The 24962-nt window shown below is 38.3% G+C and overlaps 3 protein-coding genes across 3 annotated transcripts in view; 2 read left to right on the top strand and 1 right to left on the bottom strand.

Moving 5' to 3' along the window:
* The window catches only part of LOC6042623, a 61141-nt gene extending 48336 nt beyond the window's left edge, over positions 1-12805 (top strand). Inside the window, 3 exon segments of the mRNA XM_038252609.1 lie at positions 5738-5999; positions 11048-11815; positions 11818-12805. Coding sequence (XP_038108537.1) covers positions 5738-5999; positions 11048-11815; positions 11818-12164 — 1377 coding nt within the window. The 3' untranslated portion in view covers positions 12165-12805.
* Positions 12806-15143: 2338 nt separating this feature from the next.
* LOC6042624 lies at positions 15144-17418 on the bottom strand. Its single transcript, XM_038252610.1, has 4 exons — positions 17223-17418; positions 15768-17148; positions 15438-15632; positions 15144-15375 (listed from the first exon to the last, which is right to left on the bottom strand). The coding sequence occupies exons 1-4, from the start codon at positions 17306-17308 to the stop codon at positions 15256-15258; spliced, it is 1782 nt and encodes a 593-aa protein (XP_038108538.1). The 5' UTR covers positions 17309-17418; the 3' UTR covers positions 15144-15255.
* A 2616-nt stretch (positions 17419-20034) lies between these two features.
* LOC6042625 (cytochrome c oxidase assembly factor 7 homolog) lies at positions 20035-21368 on the top strand. Its single transcript, XM_001870652.2, has 2 exons — positions 20035-20264; positions 20342-21368. Exons 1-2 carry the CDS (start codon positions 20165-20167, stop codon positions 21055-21057), a joined length of 816 nt encoding a protein of 271 aa, XP_001870687.2. The 5' UTR covers positions 20035-20164; the 3' UTR covers positions 21058-21368.
* The last annotated feature ends 3594 nt before the right edge of the window (positions 21369-24962 follow it).

Below are 24962 nucleotides of genomic sequence, written 5' to 3'. Positions count from 1 at the left end.
TCGTAAAATTGTTATCTTTTCGAAAACAATATGTCCTGGTTTTTTTTTTTTTTTTTGAAAAGGTCCAATAAACTAAATTTCCAGTTTTTGTTTTTTGGGTGTTTTTGAAACTGCCTAGAGTCAGGGGTATTAAAAAACACCGTAAAAGCAAAAACTGAAAATTTGGTATGTTTCATATTTTAACATTGAAAATCGCACCATTAGTTGCTGAGATATCGACATTAGAAAATAATAGATTAATTGGTGAGACTCAGAAAACATGATTTTTTTTTCTTTTTTAAATCTTTGCATGGCAATATCTCAGCAACTAAGGGTAGTATCAACAAAGTTCAAAAAAGCAAAATATTGAGAAGCTATACTCAGCTATTCAATTTTTTTTTTCAAAAGTGTTCAAGTTATAAAAAAAAACTCCAGATATTCAAAAAACAATAATCAAGACTAACATTTGAAAAGGGCCAAACATTCAATATTACGCCCTTTTGAGATGTTAGTCTTGATTTAAAAAAATAGGTAATTAAGTATTCGGAAAAGATCCGAACAAAGTTCAAAAATGAAAATTATAGAAAATTTTCTCAGTCTAGTTACCTTAAAATGGTTATAACTTGAAAACGGTGCACTTTATCAAAATTTCACTAGAATACTTCTTGATTGCAAATTCGATTTAACATCTAAAAATTATGTTGAAAAAATGTTGCGACCAATATTTCGAATCAGTGACAAAACTTAAAAATAAAAATCACAATTTTTTGCCTTGTATAATTTTTTTTTTTCAGTGTTTCCTTCAAAAGATACAGATTTTTGAATTTTCATATATCATTTTTGTATGGACAGCTGCCAAATTTGTATGGAAATCTCAGAGAATTGCTCTAAAATCTTTTATTATTTTTTTGTGATCCCGTGTAATGATGCATTCCATATTCCGTCGCTGGACAGCAGCCCAAATTTCCATTCTCTTAATATTGCATAATTCGGCATGCAAAGTGAACCGCTTAAACTTGCTGATAAGCCACAGAGCGAGTGGAACTATTCAAATGACACGGTGCGAGGAGAACATCTGAATCCCAAATCGAACCTGCGTGTAACGTGTGCGGTGCGCGAAACCAGATCGAATATTTGTGTTGGAAATCAACGGTTTGTGTATCGTTCGAAATTTGAGGCCCTCTGCCAGTAACATCTGGAGGGAACCAACTGAAGTGTGATTTTTTTTCGAATTTGGGTTCGTCGTTTGACGCAATGTCGAGTTAGCTGGAAATACTCTTGATTAGCGCGGCGATTGTCACTCTTTTGTGCACTTCTTCTCTCTAATTGAAACATGTGATAACTTGAAGGTGCCTGTTGCTGCGTGTGGTCCAGCTGGCAATGAAATCACCTGGGGAACTATTTGGAATAGTGGATGTGTACTGGAAATTTGGAAGGCTTTTTGGCTATAAAAATTTGCACAAACATAGTAATTTTCCGTAAAATCAATTACCTTTGTCGTCTTCTGAGAAGTAATTGCCTTTAGGGATCAACTGAGCTTGTCAAGTACATCGGAGGGTAGGAAAAAAAGGCTCGATAAGTGTTGTCATGTCGTGTTTGATGGGCTGATGATATCGTCGTCTTAAGGTGAAAGGAACCACAGGGGAGACAGTTTTTGCATCTCATAAGCATCATAAGAACAAGAGAGAGAAAAGAAAAAAGTTTGAGGTAAACGATCGCAAAGAAAAGAGGCCGGTCCTGCATGAGTAGGTAAATATTTTAGCAGTTACCGGCTTTTACAACCTGCTTCTTTCTTAAGCACCTTACTTTTTTGCTGTATGCAAGGTGTGACGAAATGCCTCCTCTTGTTCCAAGAATGCGACAACAGGTTGGTGTCGTCAATGTCGGGGGACACTTGTCGGTGCAGCGCAGGAACGAACTAGTTTAAGGTAGTGAAGATTCGTTACGTCCAGCCGAGATTACGAGGGTCTACCTTTTTTCCTGAGTAGAAACTCTTGTTAATGAATGGATGCGCAGGATGGCTGCTGGCTGGCTGGTGTCACAGCGGTGTGATTGAATGCGTTTTTGTTTGATACTTTGGTGTAGAATAAACTTTACGAAATAATGTTAGAAGAAAAAAGAAGGGAGCATTCAGCCGGAGACGGGTTCGATGACTCCGTTCGTAGAAGTTCATTGAATGTTGCGAGATGTTTTTCAGCTTATTAGTCGTTGGAAATTTGACTTTGCTCAATTTATTACGCAGCATATCGTGATTGAACCTTCTGAAAGATTTAGAAAAAATACAATGGATCAATTTGACATAAATTTGAGGAATATACTATAAATCTGGAGCAACATTTGAAAAGGGCGCGTAAGCATTTTGACCGCTGCAACTATTTTACAATTTCCCAGGCAAAGTGCAACTATTTTTCAAAATAAATAGTGTTCAATGATAGCAATGAGGTCACGAAACAATTCCCACTTGGAATTTTGAGAAAAAGTTACCTGAAGCTTGAGAAATAGCAATATAGTTCAAACTGTCAAAATGCTAATCCGCCCTTGTCTCGTGTTGCTCCAGAAATGACTATTAATATTAGTCAAATCAGCAATATTTTTGAAGCAACTTGTTGAGAAAAAGGTTGAAAAATTGTCACTGTTGAAAAAAAACAGTTCCCCGAGAGAATTTATCTGAAAGTGACTCAAAGTTCAAAACTATGAAAAATCATCAAAAAATCAGCCTTGATTTCGACGTTTTTGAACATCATAACTTGGGCTGACAAATGTTTATCAACTTGTGCCATAGCTTAGAATATGGCATTGTTGTCATTTGAAACATCTCCAAAAATCTCCAAAATCCCAAAATTGTTCTCCGCAATTTGAATTATAATATAAAAAAAAATAATCGTAAAAATGGGTGTTTATAATCTTTTTTTTTTTAATATTGTGCCTGATATGCAAAGATATGAAATCGATCAGATTTTTTTTTGCTAAAGATGCAAATTTTTTAACATTTAAATAATTTTATAACAACTACAATCATCATGGCCTAAATTTCGTCTCTTAACTTTATCTTTTCTTTTTTTCCGTCGCGAAATTCTCGACACCAAAAATTACCGGTCTCTATTGCGTGTTTCCAGAGAAAACAAATGAAAAAAAAAGAGTGATAGGAAGAGAATGCTCTTGCTGGCAAGCACGAGATAAAAGAGATCTCACAAGCTATAGTGACGGTCGCTATACCCTCTGACTAGGCTTAGTGATTTTTCACGCTAAAAAATTATAAATTTCACGGGGACCTTAATTTTAAAACACCAAATTTCACGGAAATTTCGCGGAACGTGAAAAATGTTAAAATAACTATCAAAATCTTATGTTAAACATACAGAAACTACTTTTTTTGCTTAATTATACATTGTTTTCAATAAAAATAAAAATTCTTAACGTTCAACGTGGCAATAAAAAAAACTTTTAGTAATTTAAAAAAAATCCACTTGGTTTATGGATGGGCTCTATATCTACTTTGAAACTAAAATGTAGGGTATGAAAATTATCATTAATTGAGCTGCTTTTTTAATGTTCGACTTATATAGCTAAACAGTTTTCGCTGATTTGCTACTATTTTATCCTTTACATTTTATTGAAATTCATATCAAAGCCAAATTCAACAAAACAGCTTTAACTTTTTTTTATGGCATTTTGCCCAGTTGAACATATTTTTAGAGTTTTCATCGAAAAAAAACGAAACTATTGGCACTACGCCCCCCGGGGCATGGCCGTCCTCTAACGTGGGATTTCTGCTCCAGCGCCTCTGACGAGACAGGAGAAACCGGGACCGACGTTTTACTTCACCATCCGATAGAAGCTCAGTGGATAAGGCGGGAATCGAACCCGCGTCTCATAGCATCATCGGGATCGGTTTTCATCGCACTTTTCAAAAACTAAATTTAAAATCGATAGGCAAAAGTAATTTAATCTGTAACAAAATCAAAATTTTATTCAAAATCCGAACAGAAAATAAACATTTTTTTATAAATTTCCACGGGAGCCATCCACCCAAGTATTTAAATATCGTGAAAATTAAACAGGTGAAATTTTCTTAAAGGTGACTTTAAAGATAAAAAAAACTGAATAGAAAAAAAACAACTAATAAATATTAATTTAATGTTGAATAACCAAGCATAAATCTTTTAACATCTTTCAAAATTAATGAAAATATTGCTAAATTTATTTAGTTTCCTAAATAGAATTTATGAAATATTTTTTAGAGTATCAAATAAAGAGCAATCTATTTTCTCAATATGTTTCTTTGCTCTGATGAATTAGAATTTTTCTATCTGTTTTTTTGCTCCTCCGTTTACTCATTGACCGGAGGAAAAGGGAAAGACGACTTCTTTCACTGAATGTTACTTAAAAAAAATGTATGCTTTTAATTGATCTCTAAAAAAATCAATAACATTTAAAGAAAAAAAAACTGTGCAATTTTTAAAAAAATATCACAATTCACTTGTTTAATCGAATTTAACATGTTTCGGTTGAAAAAGACAGAGTTTGTAAAAAATACGTGAATATATTTTTTTCTTTGACTGATTTTTTGTTAACATCGTTTAAGTTTTCGCAGCATTCACTTCTTAGTAAATGTTGTATCAATTTCATGTTAATTTTGGTTTTGCTAACATTTTTTTAAATGGTTCATATCACATATTTCAATTGAAAACTAATAAAATTTAAGTCTTTTATGAATGAAATTTCGATTACATTATTATTTTAAAGAATTGGTCTGAGAAAAATTGATAAATTTCACGGGATTTCACGGAAATCTTCAAATTTCACGAATTTCACGCTGTCCGCGAAATCGTGAAAATTCACTAACCCTACCTTCTGACGTTTTGGCGCAGGAATCATCAAAAGATAGTTTATTCTATCACTCATTTACAACCACTGCTTGTGGAATCGTCGAAATATTACAAAAATCTTTTTTGGAAAATATTGCTTTTTTATTACCTCTCATCTCTATCCATAGTCATAAAAAATCAAAATATTAAAATATTTTGTAGAAATTTTCAGGATATCCAAACGTTTTTCTTACTTGAACTAAAATTTTCTACTAAAATTCGGCATTGAAACGTCACGAAATGTTTCACTTTTTTCCGGAATATGTCTCGTATGATATCAATACCTGTCCTAAACTTAAATATTAGTACAGATTCGGACTGATAACCTAATTTTTAAAAACATTCATAAATGAAGGCATGCAAAACCTAGTGAAATTTTTTAAAGACCAGTGCTCATTATAAATTCTTATTCCCAAATTTAAGTGATACGAAAAATCACCAGCAGCTACGATGTCACCGGGTCATCTACATAGAATGCGTATAAATTTCCTCCATCAGGTATTCCAGGGAAAGCCGCCTGCAAATTAAGGATTGCGCACACAACACAAACAAAATATACAAACCGATTACCCAAGTCCCAAGCCCCGGTTGCCAAGTGCTTTCGGATCAAGATTTAAAATTGAAATTGACCAAGTCAAACCAATTAGCATAAAACGGTCAACAAGCACCGACTTCCAGCAAAAAAAAAGGATTCTCGAACCTGCAACGCAAACCTTGTTTGCCAAACAAACACCCCAGCGATCACACAACACAACAGACAGACCGCGTGACTCTCTCTGGTCTTTGATTGCCCTCCATCAATGCTTAAAAGCCCCAATAAAACCGTATGATCTTCTTCGCCCAACGTCCTAACCATGTTGCTTTCTCTTTCCCCTACTCTCTCCGCACAGATGAACGTTAGTCAGCAAGAATACGAAACCAAATATCGAGAGTACCTGGAACGAGTTAATCGACGCAGTAGCGGCCAGCTCGAACTCCCGAGGAGCCAGCGGAGGCCCCGGCGGCAGGCCTTGCGTCAGCAAGATGATGAGACTGATGGGGAGTTTGAGGAGGAGGAAATTGAGGAAGATCAGGAAGATATCGTGGAGGACGAAGACGACAGCAGCCAGCGTGTCGTCGAGACGCGGCATCTCTACAGCTTCCCGAATTCAGGTACGGAATGGGGAAAAGTTCAGAAAGAAGTGCCGATTATTTGCGGATTATGACGCATGTTTATGACTTTTAATTAAATACCTACTTTATCGTCACGGTTTAGTTGGCAAATAAAAATATTGGTTCGATATGGCCCGATCGTAAAAAGCCAATGAGATTTTAGGACTTCAATTCATGAATCACGTGAGAGCCGGCTGACTGAATGTCTGAGGCGGATTGTTTGATTGTCTCACGCTGTCCATTGATGCATGAACGAATGGTTGATCTGGGATGTTTATGAATGATTGGGCAGTAGGGTGACAACTGACAATAAAAAATAATCGACGTCAGGGATACCCTCTGATTCGATTCCTTAGGCAACAATAAGTATCTGTGCTAATTTTGAGCTGTGCAAAACGAATCGAGTTGATCCTGATTTTTTGTGATTTTTTTAGGAAAAAGTATTTTCTTACATACCCCTTATATACGTTCAAGTTTATAAGCCGATTTCTTCTCCTCGCATTGCTAATAACTCATCAGGATCAACTCGGATCTTCTTGCACCCTTTAACAAAATTGTAGGAAATTAATTTTTTTACAAGAAAATCTCTCTTGGACAATTTTGAGCGAGACCTGCGTCACCTGCTGCCAAAGTCCTGAAGCAATGTATTTCTCCATACATTTTGGCGATTTTCCCCATATAAATATCAACGATAAAAAGAGACCCCTTAACCTTAACCGATTTGGCTCAAAAATTAGCACAGTTAATTATTAATGCCTAAAAAATCGAGCCAGGGGATATCTCTTCTGATTTTTCTAAATTTTCAAATTTTCTTGTCACCCTATTGGGCAGCATGTGTAAAATGTAAAACACGACTTCATTTTTATTTTTAAAAAACTGCAAACTGTAACCTCATTTCTTAACAATGATTGTTAAAATAACACTATTCTAACAAGCTATTAACTGCCGCTCTAATCGTGCCCGTCCCATATGTAAAAACAGCAAGCCGAGAAAAACGCGTGTCAGAGTTGTCCCGCCCATAAGGCTACGTGTTAGAATTTCACGAAAAAGTGGATTTTCTTCGGATTTCTAGAACAAAGTACTACATTTTATTGGTTTTTCTGATAGTTTACATGATTTCGAACCAAACTGCATTATTACCTCAAAATTGACGAAATTACATATGGGACGGACTAGCTTCGAGCGGCAGTTAATGTTTCAGAAATTCTACAATTTCATTGTTTCAAAAATCGAAAAAATGCAAAATTTTAGAAAAAACCATTTTTTTTAATTAAATATAAAAAATGGTTCAGGAAAAGACAAGCATGAGCATGAGCATGAGAGACCACCCATGGTTGTCCTTCTCCGTTGCTGAACAGGACCGTAATATCCTATCAATACAACCGACCATACGCTTGAACGATCTAATGGTGTTTCCCTTATCAACAGCATGTATGAATGCGCTGAAAAGATAAAACATCAAGATCATTAAAACTAGATCTGGAGCAAATAGGTAACAGTCGTTGGCCACCAACGGCGCCCGCCATGTCAGTTTGTAGATCTCGGGGGATTGGGACGGGAATGTTAGTTAGCACAGGTTGCTACAAAGGGTGGGTTCTATACGATATCCACACCCCACGTGTGCCGGAAAACTACTTCTACTTGGGATATTGTTAGTGGGTAAGGGTAATGGCCAGGATTCAACATAGAGGATGATGATGCGACCCAATAATCAATAAATTTTGTTTAATGGTGTGATGTATTATGCATTCTCAAGGCAAACAGTCGGAGTATGCGGATGAGACTATTCCCGGTTATTTGGTGTTGAGTTTAGCATAAATGATTCAATCTTAGACAGCCGTCTGTGGAAAGATAAAACCAACTAAAATGCGAAAACGCGAAACCGCCCGGACCGAAATACACACACAATCGGGGGGACAACAAAGACGGCAACGGCATCGAAAATCCTGCGAGATGACCGCGACGCGCACCGTTCAAATTCTCCAAAGCAACTGTCAACATCGCGAAATCACCCGGGTCGAAATACACACACAATCGGAGGGACAACAAAGACGGAAACGGCAACGAAAATCCGGCGTGTTGACCGCGACGCGCACCGTTCAAATTCTCCAAAGCAACTGTACGATCGGTGGAGAACGGTAGATCACAAAACAACTAGCTGAACTTGCCTCGGCAAGCACGGCGCGTTGGCGAAGTGGTGTACGCGCTCGCACGGTATGCGAAAGAGCGGGGTTCGATTCCCCGGCGCGCCAGATGTGCGGTAGCTTTTTCCTCGCACTGTTAATTTCTGTACTCATTCGGCTTGAAGAATTAGCATGATAAATTAATTTAAGAGTTGTTAATAAGAAATACTTAATCATAAATAAGACAACGAAAAAAAAATTTCGTGATTCGATTATCCGAAGATTTCATTATCCGAAGTGAAATTTATCCGATGCCTTCGGCTAATCGAGTCTGGACTGTATCTTAACATAAATCTTCAGAAATATTCTGTGTTCTATTTTATTACTTTCTTGTATAATTTTTGACAATTTTGGTGGCTTTGGGGCATATTTAGAGCATTTTGGACATTTGGACATTTGAAATCCCCAAATCGAAAGAACTTATTTTTTACCGTTTAAATAGAAATTTAAACATCCAATTTTGCTGATTTTGTTTTTTTTAATTTCGCAGATGTTTGATTTAATGATCAAGCTATTAACAACAAATTGGCTTGGGAACTACATAAATATTTGTCTTCTATGCCCTTTTCAGATCAAATTCCAATAAATTAACTTAAAAAAAAAACTTTTATTTAGTTTCCTTGAAAAATAATTTTAATTTGATTTAAAATTTCAACCTTGATGAAAGTTTTCTAAACGAAGCACATTAAAAAAAGGATTTTTCGATTGTAAATTAAATAAATCAGTTTTTATAGATAATTGGGTCCTAAAGCCCTAGGTCAATTTTTATATACAACTGTTAAAAAAAACGATTGAAAACCATTTCTGATCACTTTTTTCACCTTAATTATTGACAAGACAATATTTTTTCGATGAATCAATTATGATCCCCTTGGAACGAGCTGTCAAGTAGGACATTTTCTGTCAAGAAGAACCACGAGATTTTTTTTATATTGATTTAAAAATCCATTTTAAAGTTTTTGTTGTCATACAAAGGGTCATTGTACTCGAAAAAATAAGCTTTATCGTTGTGAACAATCATATCAGCAATCTAAACCTTATTTTAGGAACCAATTATCCACGAAGGGGTAGAGATTTCCAACAAAAAGTTTCCACGTGGTTTATTTTATCAATTTTTGTTGTTGAATTTTATTAGCGACCTCATCGGTGGACTTCTCGTAACTTTTCGTTTAACCCGGTTAGCAAACAATTACTGTATTTAGTCCAAAAAAGGAAAGAAACTGTAAAATCTCACAATACATATCTTGAGTTTTTTTTAAGATCCTATAAGCTATTGTCTTTCATAAAAAAAACTCTAGATATTCCCATTTTGTATTATAACAAAATTGTTTGAATACCCCAATGAAACAAATTAAGAGCGAGTCCACGAACAGGGCATACCCCTTTGTATGGGACGTCGTTTGGACCTCACCAATCTGCCTGAAATTTGCAGGGGTTGTTTGTACATATAAAACTAGCATCTGGCCAAAATATGAGCACTCTAGGTCAACGGGAAGTGGGGCAAATCGGGACACAAAGTTTGAAGGTGCAAAAACGTAAAAATCTTAAAAAGGCTATAACTTAGGCAAAATTCAATTTAATTTCAAAATTCAAAATGCATCTTAAAGGGCTTTAAAAATGCAACAAAATGCAGGGTAGAGCATCCCAATTGGTTAATTCTAAAAAGAGTTATTGGCATTTTAGTGAAAAAATAGCATAATTTTCAAACTCAAATGAAAAAGTGTTCCATCCAGATATCAACTCGGATCGACCTGCAGCTTGTAGGGGACATCTGGGACTACCATCTGAGACTGAGTCCGCTTTGGGTAAGGCAGTTTAACATATCAAATAGACACTTTTACTTTTAGTGAATTTTTTGATAGTAAATTTTTGCTCGGAGGACCCCTTAGATCCCATTTTATGGTGATAATTTTATCATATTCGTGTTCCTGAGACAATTTCACTATAGAAACATACATAAAAATGTATATTATCATCCATTTTAGCCCTTTAAAAAATGAAAGATAAAAAAATAAGAAGCTGCTTTTTTTCTGGTGTCATCTAGTATCCTTGGAAACGAACTTGATTTTCAATAAATGTGAATCAAAGTTTTTTTTTCACTTTCATTTTTTAAAGGGTTAAAATGGATGAAAATGAATATTTTTATGCATGTTTCTAATGTGAAATTGTCTCAGGAACACGATTATGATAAAATTATCACCAGAAAATGGGATCTAAGGGGTCCTCCGAGTAAAAATTTACTACCACAAAATTCACTAAAAGTAAAAGTGTCTATTCAATATGTTAAACTGCCTAACCCAAAGCGGTTTCAGTCTCAGATGGTAGTCCCAGATGTCCCCTACAAGCTGCAGGTCGAACCGAGTTGATATCTGGATGGAACACTTTTTTATTTGAGTTTGAAAATTATGCTATTTTTTCACTAAAATGCCAATAACTCTTTTTAGAATTAACCAATTGGGATGCTCTACCCTGCATTTTGTTGCATTTTTGAAGCCCTTTAAGATGCATTTTGAATTTTGAAATTAAATTGAATTTTGCCTAAGTTATAGCCTTTTTAAGATTTTTACGTTTTTGCACCTTCAAACTTTGTGTCCCGATTTGCCCCACTTCCCGTTGACCTAGAGTGCTCATATTTTGGCCAGATGCTAGTTTTATATGTACAAACAACCCCTGCAAATTTCAGGCAGATTGGTGAGGTCGATGCGAGATGGGTATGCTTTGCTCGTGGACTCGCTCTTAAACAAAACGACAAAGAAAATGCACGGAGGAACGAAGATTTGTCGAATTCAAAAAAAAATCAAGAAAAAGTCTATTTGCGATCATCACTTTACTCAGCCTTATCATCTTCTCCCTCTCTCATTGCAGATTCCAAGCTGAATCACCAGAACCTGCGCCGCAAGCGCTCGGTCAAGAACGACTACGACCTGGTCTATATCCGGTTCGATATACCAACCAGAAACAGTTCCAGCACCGGCGGCGACCTGCCCGCTCTCAGCTCGCCCTCCTTCTTCCACGATCCCACCTCCAACGGCAATCAGCAGCATCCCCAGCACCACCACCGTCACCACCAGCAGACCCTGTCCAATCTGCCGCCAATCTCACCGGAGAACATTGAAGAATCATCACTCAACATAATGTTGACGCGGTCGCCAAACAGCGAACGCAGCACATCGGCCGGTAAGACGACGCCGACGACGAGTCCGCCCCATCACGGACGCCGCCGGGGTCGGGTCAAATTCAAGCACAACAATCAACAGCACAACGGTCACCACGGGTCGTCGGGCAAGAACGTCCACTTGTTTGTGTACCAGCTGGTTGAGCCGTACCAGCGCCACCTGCTGACGTCCAGGACGATTGCGGTGGAGGATTTGGCCGACGGTGATAAAAAGTGGTTCCAGCTGCCCCTGGACGAAGCCGTGCGCACCTGGCTGGACGGCTCGCGCAAGAATCTCGGGCTGGAAATCTACTGCGAAAACTGCTACAACAACGACATCTTCGTGATCCACGACTCGTCGCCGTTCTTCGCCGGTTACGACGAAACTCCCGTCCTGAACGTGGTCGGCAAGCTCGTCCAGCGCGAGAAACGCTCCAAGGCCGGCGTTCAGCGGTACCGCCCAACGATGCGTGACTACATGACCCTCCCAAGACGGCGACCTGCACGCCGAACAACAAGCGCTGCTGCCGGCACCCACTGCTGGTGGACTTCCGGGACATCGAGGGCTTCGAGTTCATCATCCAGCCGAAGATCTTCGACGCGGGCTTCTGCCGGGGCCGGTGCCCGTACAAGTACAACCCGGGCAGTCACCACGCGCTGATTCAGTCGCTGCTGCACGAACACGTCAAGTACGATGTCCCGAAGCCGTGCTGCGCGCCGGTTCGGCTGGACCACATCGATGTGCTGCACGCGGACCCCAAAAATCCGCAGCGGCTCAAAGTGACCACCTGGGTGGGCATGCGCGTTACGGAGTGCGCCTGTTCGTGAGGTGCGGAACGCGCGACTGGACGACTTATCACTGTGCATTTAGAGCTGATGGAAACGTATAGTATTATAATCGTTACGACGCAACACACACAAGCAACACACAAACCTATCGTCTGAGAAAATGCAATTTAAAACAAGAAAGTTACACAAACTGATAAAGATTTAAGGAAACATTCAAGAGTTAGGAGATTCGTCAGTGATGTGCAGTTTTCGAGGATAAAACAATTAGATTTGGAATTCCTTTTGGTATTGAATTTCAACGTCTTCAAATCCTCGAAAAAATGCTTTCACTTTACTTTAAATACCTGAAAAAACTGTTGAAAATTTATCTTCAAAACAAGATCATAATATGTAACATTATGAAACACATTTTACTAAACTTTTATAATTTTGCTGATCGATTCAAATTACTCAGCGATCATTTCTAGATTACAATTTCAAAACAACCTATCCGGCATGGGTTTCCTATGCAGATCGGACCTTTTGAAAATTCAATCTTGATTTGAAAAAGGTCACAGAAATAAATCAATTTAGTTTGAGTCTTTTGCAGTATTTTAGTTTTCACTGAAAATAAGATTTAAAACTTAAAATTATTCAAATTTTGCTGAGCCTTCAAAATTTCATAAAAACTTTCCCTTTTAAATTTCAAGTGCATGATAAAAAAAATTATTAAATTAGAAAATAATGCAACTATTTTTATTCCATTAACTATTCAAAAACCATGTAGACACTTTTCTGGATTTTTTTTGCAATTTTTTTTAACTTTGTAATTTTTGAATTTTATAATTTTCTAATTTGGATTTTCTAACTTTTGCATGTCCATTTTTTTTTATTTTTTTTATTTTATTTTTTTACTGTTTGAAATTTTTAATTTTTGTATTTTTTCTTAGGTTCTTAAATTTTTGGCATATCACCATTATGGCGTTCGATTATAGCTTTTAAAAAGCGTTTTCAAATCATATCAAACAATGAATAGCTTTATATGAAGTGAGCAAGCAAATTTCTATCAATAGTTTTGCAAAAAAAAAGTTTAAATAGAGAGTATAAGAAAATTAACGGAATTAGGATCGAGTTCTTAACCTGAGAAACATACGAGATTTCCCCCAAAATATATTTTAAAATTTCTGAATTTCAAATTCCTAAATTTTTATTTTAAATATTTGTTTTTTTTTTGAAATCCCTATTTTTTTTATTTTAGGATTGTTGATTTTTTTTCAAATTTTTAAAATCATTTTTATAATTGCTAAAATGAAAGTATCTAGAATTTATGAGTGAGTTATTTTTAATATTTAAAAAAAAAATAAAAAAAATTCAGTTTCCCTGATCATCTTTTCTAAACAGACTAACTGCGTAAAGTTAACCGCAAAAATGATTCGTTGAATAGAAATGAGTTTGAGCATGAATTTTCAGACAACAATTCAGTGCTGGGTCTAAATATGTTCAGAAAACTCCCATTTCACGTTCAAAAAAGAGTCGAAAATTTATAGTGAGTATTTGTTCAAGGCTTTTCTAAGAATATAAAAAAAATCTTGATGCACTTAAATGTTTTATTTCCAAAAAAAATGGACATTTTTTTAAGATTTCTTGTTTCTAAATTTCCAAAATTAATTTCATTTTCGAGATCAAAAAATTAAGAAGGGTCAACTATATTTATTTTTTTACAAAAATTTTGCCTTTATTTCTTGAAAAAAGATAATGAGAAAGGAAAGACACAGGCTTTGAAATTATTACAGTTGCAAAAAATACTTCAAGAGCGATTCTGAAAGTTATATTTTTAAAGATTCCACACCCGTTATTTTGGGATTTTGAAAATTTTAAATCGCTTTAATCTTTAGATACTGTTGCCAGTTCTTCAGTATACTTGCAAAAAAAAACACAATGAAAAGTTTTTAAGCAAACAATTTTGAATTCGGACTCGATTGGTTTTGTAAGGAAAGAAAAAAAATAACATTTTTTTTTTAATTTCCACCAAAAATATTAACAATTAGATGAACAATAAATGGAATATCCCGAAGACACTCACACTGACGAAAGAACCCAAAAAAACACATACAATGCCAAAAAACAAATGTCTCCAAAACAGCAAACACACACAAACAAACAAGAATACTTAGAACACACACGTGTTGCGATAGGTTCTAGGACCCTCCCTCACTCTCTCTCTCTATCTTAATTCAGACACTCACACGAACACAGAGCGCGTATTTATTAAGGTTGTGTAATTGTGTGCTTCGTCAAAAAAAAAACAAACAGATCATTCATCGCCCTCCTGACTGTAGTTGTGTGAATGTTGCCACGTTTATTGTGTATTTATAGGTCGAAAGAAGAAATATTTATTTGTGAATAAAATGTGCGCTAGAAAGAAGCTTTCTTTTTTTACTTTTTCGAGGAATCAAGTGTGTGCTAGTTAGACTGTGTAAGTTAAACTTTCCATATTCGCAATGTCTCGCCAGGATTAAGTAGTGTGAAAAACAGTTAGCCAAAGGAACAATAGTTAGGGAGAGAGAAGTTTAAGTTAAGTTTTGATAGGGTTGTTTTGTGTGCGCGCACACACATACGATCAGCAAACTGAGTTGTATTTTTTGTATATATGTGAACCGATGATGTACAAGTTAATTTATTGACCGCCCCATTTTACCCCCTACAGCGACCTCCTGAACACACAAAGAATCGTATTCATCCCACGCAACTAAAAACTAAACATATTTTAGGATAATTTTCTAGAAATCGTAAGGAAGATAATAAATTATACTTATTTTGTCATGCCATCCTGAAACAGCAACTGAACGAAACCGAAAAATGTTGGAATAAATACTGTTTATAGTTCTAGAAAGTGTCTAGCAGAAAACACAGCAAATATATTCACTTTTTCCTTTTTTTATATCACAGCCATCGACCAAAAACCCACGTTCGTCTAACGCTTTCGAAACGTTACACTTATAACGACATCTACAAACTAGAAACAATTCAATTCATGGGTTAAATTCGGCATTTTCAGTTCGCTGTCAACAGCTCTTATTATTATTAGTCAGTTCGAAATGTACGCAAATAAACGGTACCTGTTAAGAATCGACGTCATCCTCCTCATCTTTCAGTACAGCCGATAGTTCTTGAAGCGATCGACTTCGTAGCGAAACTCGTCGCTAGCTCCGGCTTCACTCCACTTCTGGAACATGGTTTGGAACGCCACTCCGTCCAGGTAGCATTCGTCCTGCAAAACCAAACGCTCATTTGTAACGAGAAACTCATCAAACGCCTTCGAGAGCAACCCACCATAAACGAATCGTCCAGCCCGGCCGTGTAGAAGCTGTGCTTGATGAGCGTGCGCAGCTTTATGTACGTAAAGTACAGATGGAACGCGCGCAGGTTCAGCTCCTCTGGCAGCGGCAAATTGTACGGCGGCTCCAGGCGACACTTGTGCATCGTCACCAGGAAGATGTCCGCCTCGAACGCGGTCAGCATGTTGAGCTGTCAAAGGTGTGCATGGTTAGTATTGCAACTTGCTTCTCGTTCAGCACAACAGTGAACGGAAAGCTCATTTTCTTAATTTCTTCAAAACTAGATCGCTTTAGAACAAAATACTTTGCCCCACCACCAACTCACCGAGACCATGTACCGCAGCGTGACGCTGTCCTGCAGCTGGCTGCGCTGGTCCGTCTTGCAGAAGAACTCCAGCTGGTCGGCACCGAACTGCAGCCCCGTGATGAAGCGCAGCAGTCGCATGTTAAAGTCCGGAATGGAGCTCCGCATAAGGCCCGCGTGCTCGAACATGTACTCCAGCGAGGGCACGACAAAGTCCTTGGGAAAGTCCGGGATCAGCTCTTCGGTGCCGTACTCTTCCTCGTGGCTACGTTTTATGTTAACGTAGCGCACCAGCTGCGGGTCGTTCTTGTGCTGGAGGAGCACTCCGCTGATGCGCTGGTACAGCGTCATGAAGATCTCGAACAGGTCAATTTCACCGTTCAGCTGCCAGTAGCGGTAATCCACGAACGTAATAGAAATGGTAATCTTGATTCCATGGTAGATGTCGTAGTTGAAAGAATCCTGCTTCTTCAGCTGCATGCTGATCGAGTCGTTGTTCTGCTCCGTGGACAGCAAGATTTTGTCCACGTTATAGCTCTCGCAAACGGACTTGAGCTCATCGAATTTTTCAATGTATCGCTCCTCGCCAAACAGATCCCGCGCAAACTTGAGATAGTCCAGCTCCTGCAGGTTCCCGGCGGACTTCTTGACAAAGTTAGCCAAGCTGTTGAACAAGGTGCGCTTATTGTCGTCGATCTTCATTCGTTCCAAAAAGTTGGCAAACGTTGGCGTCCCGTTGTAATAATCCACAAAAGCCCCCAGCAACCTCAGCTGCTTCGCCGACAACCGCAGCGTGCGACGCACCAGCAACGGATCAAACTCCTCCGTCTCCATTGTCGCTTCGTTCGAATCGACCAGCGACCACAGCTTGTACCGCGGAAACGCAAGCCCGCTGTACATCAACAGGGCGTAGTTCTTCGATATAATCGCCAACGCCTCGTGCACGCTCGCGTACTTGGCAATCTCCTGGTGGCGCGTATTGTCCCAGGACCACAAGATCTTCCCGTACCGGCGGGCAATCTTTGCCACCGATTCCGTCCAGATGCGCTCGATCGGAATGAAACGGGCATCCGCGGCCACCCGGCTGTAGTGCGCCTCTACCAAGTAATCCGAAATCCCACACTGGTAAGCGTACCGCCAGTCCTTGCTGCTGCCCTTCGAGTCGTCCTCGTCCGGAATGATCTGGCCGCTTATGTCCAGAAAGGGTCCGTTCGTGATAAAGATCAGCTTGGCGCCCCAACGTTTCATCTGCGCCACAAAGTTTTCCAGCTGGAACAATCGCTGCCGGGACATGCCGCACAGATCGCGCATCTTGACCTCGTTGGACGAGCGGTGCAGGTAGCCACCCAGCTGGTCATAATACATGAGGTCGATTATGATCAGCGGGCTGCTGTTGTATTGTCTGTGTATAACGAGAAAAATCCGTAACATAAAATTCTGGCCGACGAATCGACAGACTAAAATAAGCAAACTTACTCTCGATGCTCCATGATTCGCTGCTGGATCGAGACGTTCCTCGAGAGCCGGTTGTAGCGCAAGTAGTTGCCAATGAAGCTGGACATTATGAAGCACCTTTTATTTGTCACCAAATTCTTTCAAATTTAAATTGAAATTCGTGTATTTTTCAAATTAAAGCGATGCAACTGTGAAAAAGCACATGACGTGATCTAAAAAAAACTCATTCTGACAGATTGCTTACTACACGTTGAAAGAAAACTAGTGATTGAATTAAAGTTGGATCGAACAACATCACTGCTTTTACTCAGAAATGAGTTTTGTTGCAATAAGACAGTTATGGGTTCTTATTTATGTACAATTTATTGTGGATTTAGCTGCTGCTAACTGAATTTTCTGGCATCTTTTCACGTACATTGGAAATGGTCGTTGATAGACCTAGCGGTTTCCAATCGGTGTGAAATTTTCAATTCATGGAAAAATTATGGATTGAAATCTTGATTTTTGATCGCTTCTCTGACATCAGGAATAATTGTTTGACATTGTTATGATCTCATCTGATCTGCCGCCTATTTCGACGGCCGTTTCCTTGGACTTTATCAAAAATTTTAGCCAATTTGGTCCATCCAATCTGGAGATATCGTGGTACCCGTAAATTAACTTAGTGCAAAATTTTGAGGTTAAATCACAGACAAACAGACAAGATGATCCATCGAAAAAAGGTTGTCTTGTCATTTTTTTTTTTTGCGTTAAAATAAAAAAAAGTAATCAGAATTGGTGTTTTAGCGTGGTTTATGTATACCATTGTACATAAAAATTGACCTAGGGCTTTAGGGAGCGTTCTTTTATTACGTAACGCAGTAGGGGGAAGGGGGGTCGGAGGCCGTGTTACGCTCCGTACAAAATTTTTAAAATTTGTATGGAAATTTTGTTACGTGGGGGGGGAGGGGGTCTAAAAGTCCGATTTTTCGCGTTACGTAATAAAAGAACGCTCCCTTAGGACCCAAGTGTCATAATCGTAGTCGAACTGAAAAAATCGTATGAAAAGTGCGATTTTCAGTATCAGTGAGGGTAAATAACATAAACATTAAATAAGTATAGACGTATCCAGTTTGAAATGGCCGCTAGGTGGCCAATGGTGTTAGAAATGACAGCTTCCATGTATTTGAATATGGGAGCTCAGAAAAACTAAATTTTTAAGCAATAAAATGATTATTTATGATAAAAGTATTGATTGATTAGGTGCACAAAATGTGTCTAGAATATTATTAAAATAAAACCTGTTCAAAAAATTTGCAATTGAGATAAGTACACCATTCGATTCAGCAGGAATTTTGGGCACCAAAAATATATAGTTTTCATATGTTAAGTGTTTTATTTTAGAAGAAAATTAACAAAAAGTATGAAAATCGAGACATTTAGTATGGGAGCTGTCAAATTTCTCACCATCAAAAAGCAGCGTTGAGCTTTCGCTGGATTTGTCCTGGGACGGGACGGCTGGATAGAGTCTTCTTTTTGAGTGTTTACGTTTGTATTCTTCTTCTGTTTTTTGCAAGAAAATTTGTGTTCGAAAACAAATATCAAGCAATCTGTGATTCAGATAGCTTGACAATTCAAATTTTCTTGATGATGTTTTTCAACTCAGTGCTCAAGCATGCGGATGACTTTTTCTTTGGTTGAAATGTTGTTTAGTTTTCCATCGCAGATTTTTTTTGAATTTGGCTGTTAAAATTTGCGGTTGGACGTGGGTGGAGAATCCTGAGTTTATGTTCCATCGTTTTACGGTGGATCCGTTCATAAGGAGCTGCCGGATACAAATCACTTGAAATGGTTGGCAAATCAAAGATGAGTCAAAAAATGTTCACTTCTTCATTTTTTATGTGTTTTTTATAAGTAAGTTTTTTAATTTTCATTTGGATGTGAAAAATGCAATACGATTTAAATGCGTTTTCTTACTTCAATCTAAAAAAATCCTAAAAAGCCTACAAGCGAGCCTGCAAGTCATTAAATGGGAGGGGAGATTTTTTCCTAGATCTGCTCCTGTCGTTGTCCCGTTACGCAAAGAAAGTAAATAAATCTTTCCCAGTTCCTCAAAGAGGAGCACGTCGAATTCAACGGCAATTTTTACTCAACTTTGAAGAAAGTTAACATTCCATAGGTCGCACGCCCTAAGGTGTCAGAATCGAAAGAAATGGCTGGCAAGAATTCAAATTTGTACCAATTCATTCACTTCAAAGAGCAAAAAAGTTTGTTTTTCAATTTGTGGCAATGAGTTGAAATAAAAAAGTGCGAAAAAAAATCAAATAGGCTAAACTGTGGCCATTATTTGTGTTTGCTTTTTAAATCCAGTACGATGTTGTTTCTTCACGCCACATTTTAATTTCATGGGAATCACAGGTTTAATATTGTTCAATCTAGATGACATTTCTATGTAACGCGAAAAAATAACAATAGTTTTAAATGGGCAAAAGAATAGTCAGTTCATGAAATGTATTGTTTTTTAAAATGAAAATGCTGATAAGTCAACATTTGGTGTATGATAGTAATAAATGCCTTTCAATTGAAAATATTTTAAACAATCTATTAATGCAATTTACAATTATTTGTGAAATTGATTTATTTTTTTTTTTAATTTTTCTCAACTCAAATTACAATACTTCTCATTTTCTCCTAATAAGAAAGGAGTGGTTTAGGTTGACAGAAGCGGCCATGTTGAAAGTGGTTTAGTTTGACAATAGGTTTTTTTCTCTCTGTTTATCCCATCCCAGGATTTGTCTATTCTTTTTGCATAGTGTGCTCAGTGCAACCACGGCTGAACAGAGCAAATCAATTCTGACAGAAGTCAGCTGTCATTCTCGTGAAATCGTCGCGCAGGCCGGACCGTGGAGCAAAACAACAATCACCCGATCCGATTCTGCCGGAATCCGGATACTACGGACCACATAGATCACACCTAGAGAACGATGTCGTTCGACCTGAAAAACGAGTCCGACGTCAAGGAGTATCTGGACAAACTGGGCATCGAGTACCGGTTCGGTTGTTACTCGGAGAAAAAAGCTGACGGTAAACAAAACATTTCGCATTGTTACACAACAGCTTTTGGAAGAGAAGGGATTTTGATTGTTTGAGGTTCTTTTTAGTGTGCCACCTGCTGGGCGATTACCTGGAGGGAATCAAAAAGGACTTTGACAAGGCGGGAAAGGTTTACCGGTCCAACTGTGACGATTACGGTTACGCCAAGAGTTGCTTAAAGTATGGAAATTACAGCTTCCTGGGCAAGGGCCGTGCCTCGGACAAAGGTGACCCGGTGAAGGCGTACCAGTACTACGAAAAAGGCTGCCAGCTGAACGACCCGGACGCGTGTCTCCACTCGGGCCTCCTCCTCGTGTCCAAATCGATTCCCAAAGAAATGAAACGAGACGTCGGCAAGGCGTTCCAATATCTGACCAAGAGCTGTGAAATGAACAACGCAAACGCCTGCTTCTACCTGTCCGGCATGCACATCTCCGGCGTCGTCAAGGACGAGTTCAAAGCGAAAGAGCAGGAACTGCACCAGCAAAAGTCCGCCCACCAGAAAGACAAACCAGCATCCTCCGCCTCGCTGCCAACCCTTCCCGAGGGTGCGTACGTCGTCGAGCGGGACATGCAGAAGGCGTTCGAGTTTGCGTACAAGGCGTGCGAGCTGCGCAACATGTACGCGTGTGCCAACCTCAGTCAGATGTACGCCAAGGGTGACGGAATCCCGCGGGACGAAAAAAAGGCGGAAAAGTACAAGCAACTGGCGCTGGAAATGCAAGACGAAATCAAGAAAGAGCAGCAGAAGCTCAACTTCCAGCAGGGACTGAACCCGACGTAGACGAGCGGACAGGAAAAACAAGACATTCCACGTCGCCTCCCTCCCAGCGTATGTCTGCTTGTCAATCCGGAAATACACGCAAGTATATTTTTACAATCCACGAAAACACATTTTTGCTCCGGCTACAGTCTCAAATCACAAAAAGTCAACAAAGGTTTGCGGTTTTTTTTTCCTTGATTAACTGAGTTTATTCAAACAAAATGGAGACGATCAATGTTTGTCGTTCAGTTCTTGATGGAGTTGTTGGAACTGGAACGGTTCCCCCCTCGTTGTTGGCAAATAGAATATCGCTTAGAAATGTGCGTGAGAAATGGTGTTCTACGTAGAAACAGGATGGAAAGAAAGCCCAACGTCTATTAAAAAAACGTTACTTAATCCACCCTTAGGTGGTTGGTGCCTTCCTCTCATTCAAAGGGTAATGCTATCCAAAATAGACACGCTCGTGGGAAGGTTTTTAAATTATCTATCCAAAGATAGGTCGCATGATATATTTGGAATACGTTTTCATCTAAATATCTGAGAACTAGCCTCCAAAAAGTGTATAAATAACTCTTAAGTGCTTATAACTTTTGATAGGGTTGTCAGATCTTCAGTGTTTTGGACGCGTTGGAAAGATCTTTTGATTACCTGTTCAACGACGGGTTGCATGATAGATCCGGACAACGTTTTCATCGTGATATCTGAGATCCGGCTTCCAAAAAGTGCATAAATAACACTTAATTGCTAATAACTTTTGATAGGGTTGTCAGATCTTCAATGTATTGGTCGCGTTGGAAAGGTCTTTTAAATACCTTTCTAAAAATGTATAACATGCTGGGGTTTCTTACAAAAACCACCCTTTTTACAATCTTCCGGACTTTAGTCAAAATCGTTTTTTTAGCATAACTTTTGAAGTACTTTACTAAACTTCATAATTTTCAATAGGGACTTATGGGACCCCAAGACGAATCGAATGAGACCAAAACGGTCCAAATCGGTTAAGCCAGTGCTGAGATAATCGAGTGCATATTTTTTGGTGCACAGACCCACATCCCTACACACACACACACACACAGACATTTGCTCAGAATTCGATTCTGTGTCGATAGGTATACATGAAGGTGGGTCTAGGAGGTCTAATTGAGAAGTTCAGTTTTCGAGTGATTTTATAGCCTTTCCTCAGTAAGGTGAGGAAGGCAAAAACTCCGTCGATTTAGTTTTAAAAATATAACTGATTTTGTTCGTGTCATTAATTTTACAAAAAATAGTTTAGAAAATATACACAAAAAAATCATCAAAATTGTCATTATTAAAAATATTCTAGACAAAAAACATTGCTCAAAAAATCATTACTAGTTTAAAAAAAAGTCAAGTTCATAAAGTCAATTAATTCGGTCAAAATAGCAAGATTCCCTCTAAACATGTTCAACAAACCATCTTTATTACTATTTTCTTTTGACAATCCTCTTTCTGGCTCATCAGCAAGGTCTGATAAAAACCTATCCAGCGATAGTTCGCATGGAAGATTCGGACAATATTGCGCATTTTGCACTTTACTAGAGTGTTGCGCAATTATTTTCATCACAGTATTTTTTCATCACAGTGATTTTTGTTCACAGTGATGACGAAGATATCCGTTGCTATGGCAGGCTGTTTATGTTTATTTATTTATTTTTGGAAATTCAGAAACTATTGGCTCGTCCAGCCCAGAGAAAGTTTTACGGACTGGCTAAATGATTTAAAGGACGAAGGTTTGTTCCGGAATCGTGGTCTCCGTTGTTGGGATGCAGCGGTGTTGCGGAGGCTTACGATGGATCTTTGACAATTTGCCGGACGGGTGGTGGACAACCAGCGGGCGTTGCTGGCTACGTTGCGGACAGGCGTCTTCAGCACCCGCTGATCCTGCGCTGCCGAGAGGGGGCCCTTCATGGCGATGAAGACCAGTGGCTTGAGGGTTATCGTTCTCTACGGTCTTCATATGGGGAGGCGACATACAGCGTCAGAGGGAAGCTGCTCGGGATAACGCTACCGATCAATATGACCAATACGAGATGGACGAATGCTCGGAGTTTCGCCGATGGAGAGGGTGTTTGTTACCCTTCGCTACCCTGGAGCTTGTCCGATGTACCAATGCCATTTAATACATGTAATCTTTTCTAATAAAGTCTTTTTAAAAATATGTTATTTTGGTTCTAGCACCAATAGGGTAATAACTGTTTTTACTGAAAAATGTAAAGGCATCTTTCGTCTACCAAGTATTGGTTTTAACCAGAACTCTGTTAAATTTATAGCCAATTCATGGTATCGTTTACGGACTAAGCGAAACACATCTCGAGGTGGCCGATAGAATTATGCCCTCGAGCTCATTAGAAAAAAATAACCTGTAATAAAACACAAAGGTTTCAACTACGAGAATCGAGCCAGGAACCTTTAACAGACCATCTCAATGACTTACTGCCTCGGCTACCACAGCTTGGTTACTAGATTGTGGTCAGAAGTCGATGCATTACACTTGTTTTGTTTTGATAGTGTGATGGAAAATCAGTTTGCCAACTGTGATGAAAATTTTCCCGCAGCACTCTACTGAGGTGCAAAGTGCGCAAAGTTGACAGTTCTCAGTCCTGCAAAGCAGTGTGAGGAAAAAATCTAGGCCTAGCACGATTGACACAAAACTCTAGAAATTGTTGCAAGGCGCAATATTTCCATCAAAATATCTGAGATAGTCCTGCTTAAAGAAAGGTTGATAGTTCGGTTTGAGCTTGTGTGTTTGTAGGGGAGTTTGGGGTAATTTGTACACCCCTTTAAAAATTACCTTTTCTTCGGATATAAAGTGAAAACGGCAATTGAGGTGATAAGGCTAGTACTAGTAATGGCCTAGGAGTATGGACAAACCAAAAAAGTTGGAATAGGTTAAATAGTGTTGGTATAATATGTAAAAGTTTCCAAAGCCAGGTTGGCACTGCCATAAGTTCTAATTTTTGAGGGTTGGGAAATAAGGTTTTGCAGGGATTATATGGCAACAAAGTGGACCATTTTTGTTTAAGGGGGTTACTTGGCCGATGCCTGAGATATGTACGTATAAATATTGTGCATTTTATCTATTTTATCATCAAAAATTGCAATTTTTGATAGAACATGCTATGGGGGTAATTTGGACATACTTGCATGTCTACCTGTCAGGCACAAACAAAGTAACTTTCATGGTTGGTTGAGTTTTTAAAGGGATTCATAAATTTAGAGGGATTTAAAATGTCAAAACACTCAAAAAGGAATGTGAGCAATGAGAACTTTCACAAAACCTTTATTTTTTTTTTAAATTTAGATAAATTTATTTCAATATTCGAATTGATGAAAATCTGATCACTGAACATTTGGCGTTCAACTAGACTCTAATGTTGATTGTTTTAAATTAATTTCTTTGACATTTCTAATTTCTATATGCTGGTTTACGATTATATTCAAATTTAAAGGGCTACGGAATGTAAAATTTAAAAAAAAATGATAGTTTCAGGTTGATTAGTTCTATATGAAGATTGGTTTGGATAAATCTAAACGATACCTTAATCACTAAAAACCAAGGGGATGGAAACTCTTAGAGCTATAATTATTATGTTGACCAGTATATCAAAATATATGTTAGTATACTTATTATTTCCTTTACATATCGCCAGTATACTTACCAATATACTGAGAGTATCTTAGTATACTGACAGTTTATTGCTTTTCGGTTAGTATACTAACAAGTATACTGGAATATCGTTAGTATACTTAGTAGGGTGGGTACGTTTTTCAAAAAGTTCTCGGATCAAGTTTTAGTATAGTTCCCCTTGTAGGGCATGCCCATAGGGACTCTCATGCCAAATATCAGCTCATTTGGTTGTAAACTGGCTGCGCGCATCAGGGTTAAAGTTTACATGGGAATTACT

The sequence above is a fragment of the Culex quinquefasciatus genome, chromosome 2, assembly GCF_015732765.1.
Source record: "Culex quinquefasciatus strain JHB chromosome 2, VPISU_Cqui_1.0_pri_paternal, whole genome shotgun sequence".
Taxonomy (NCBI): Eukaryota; Metazoa; Arthropoda; class Insecta; order Diptera; family Culicidae; genus Culex; species Culex quinquefasciatus.
This window is presented reverse-complemented; position numbering and strand designations above follow the sequence as displayed.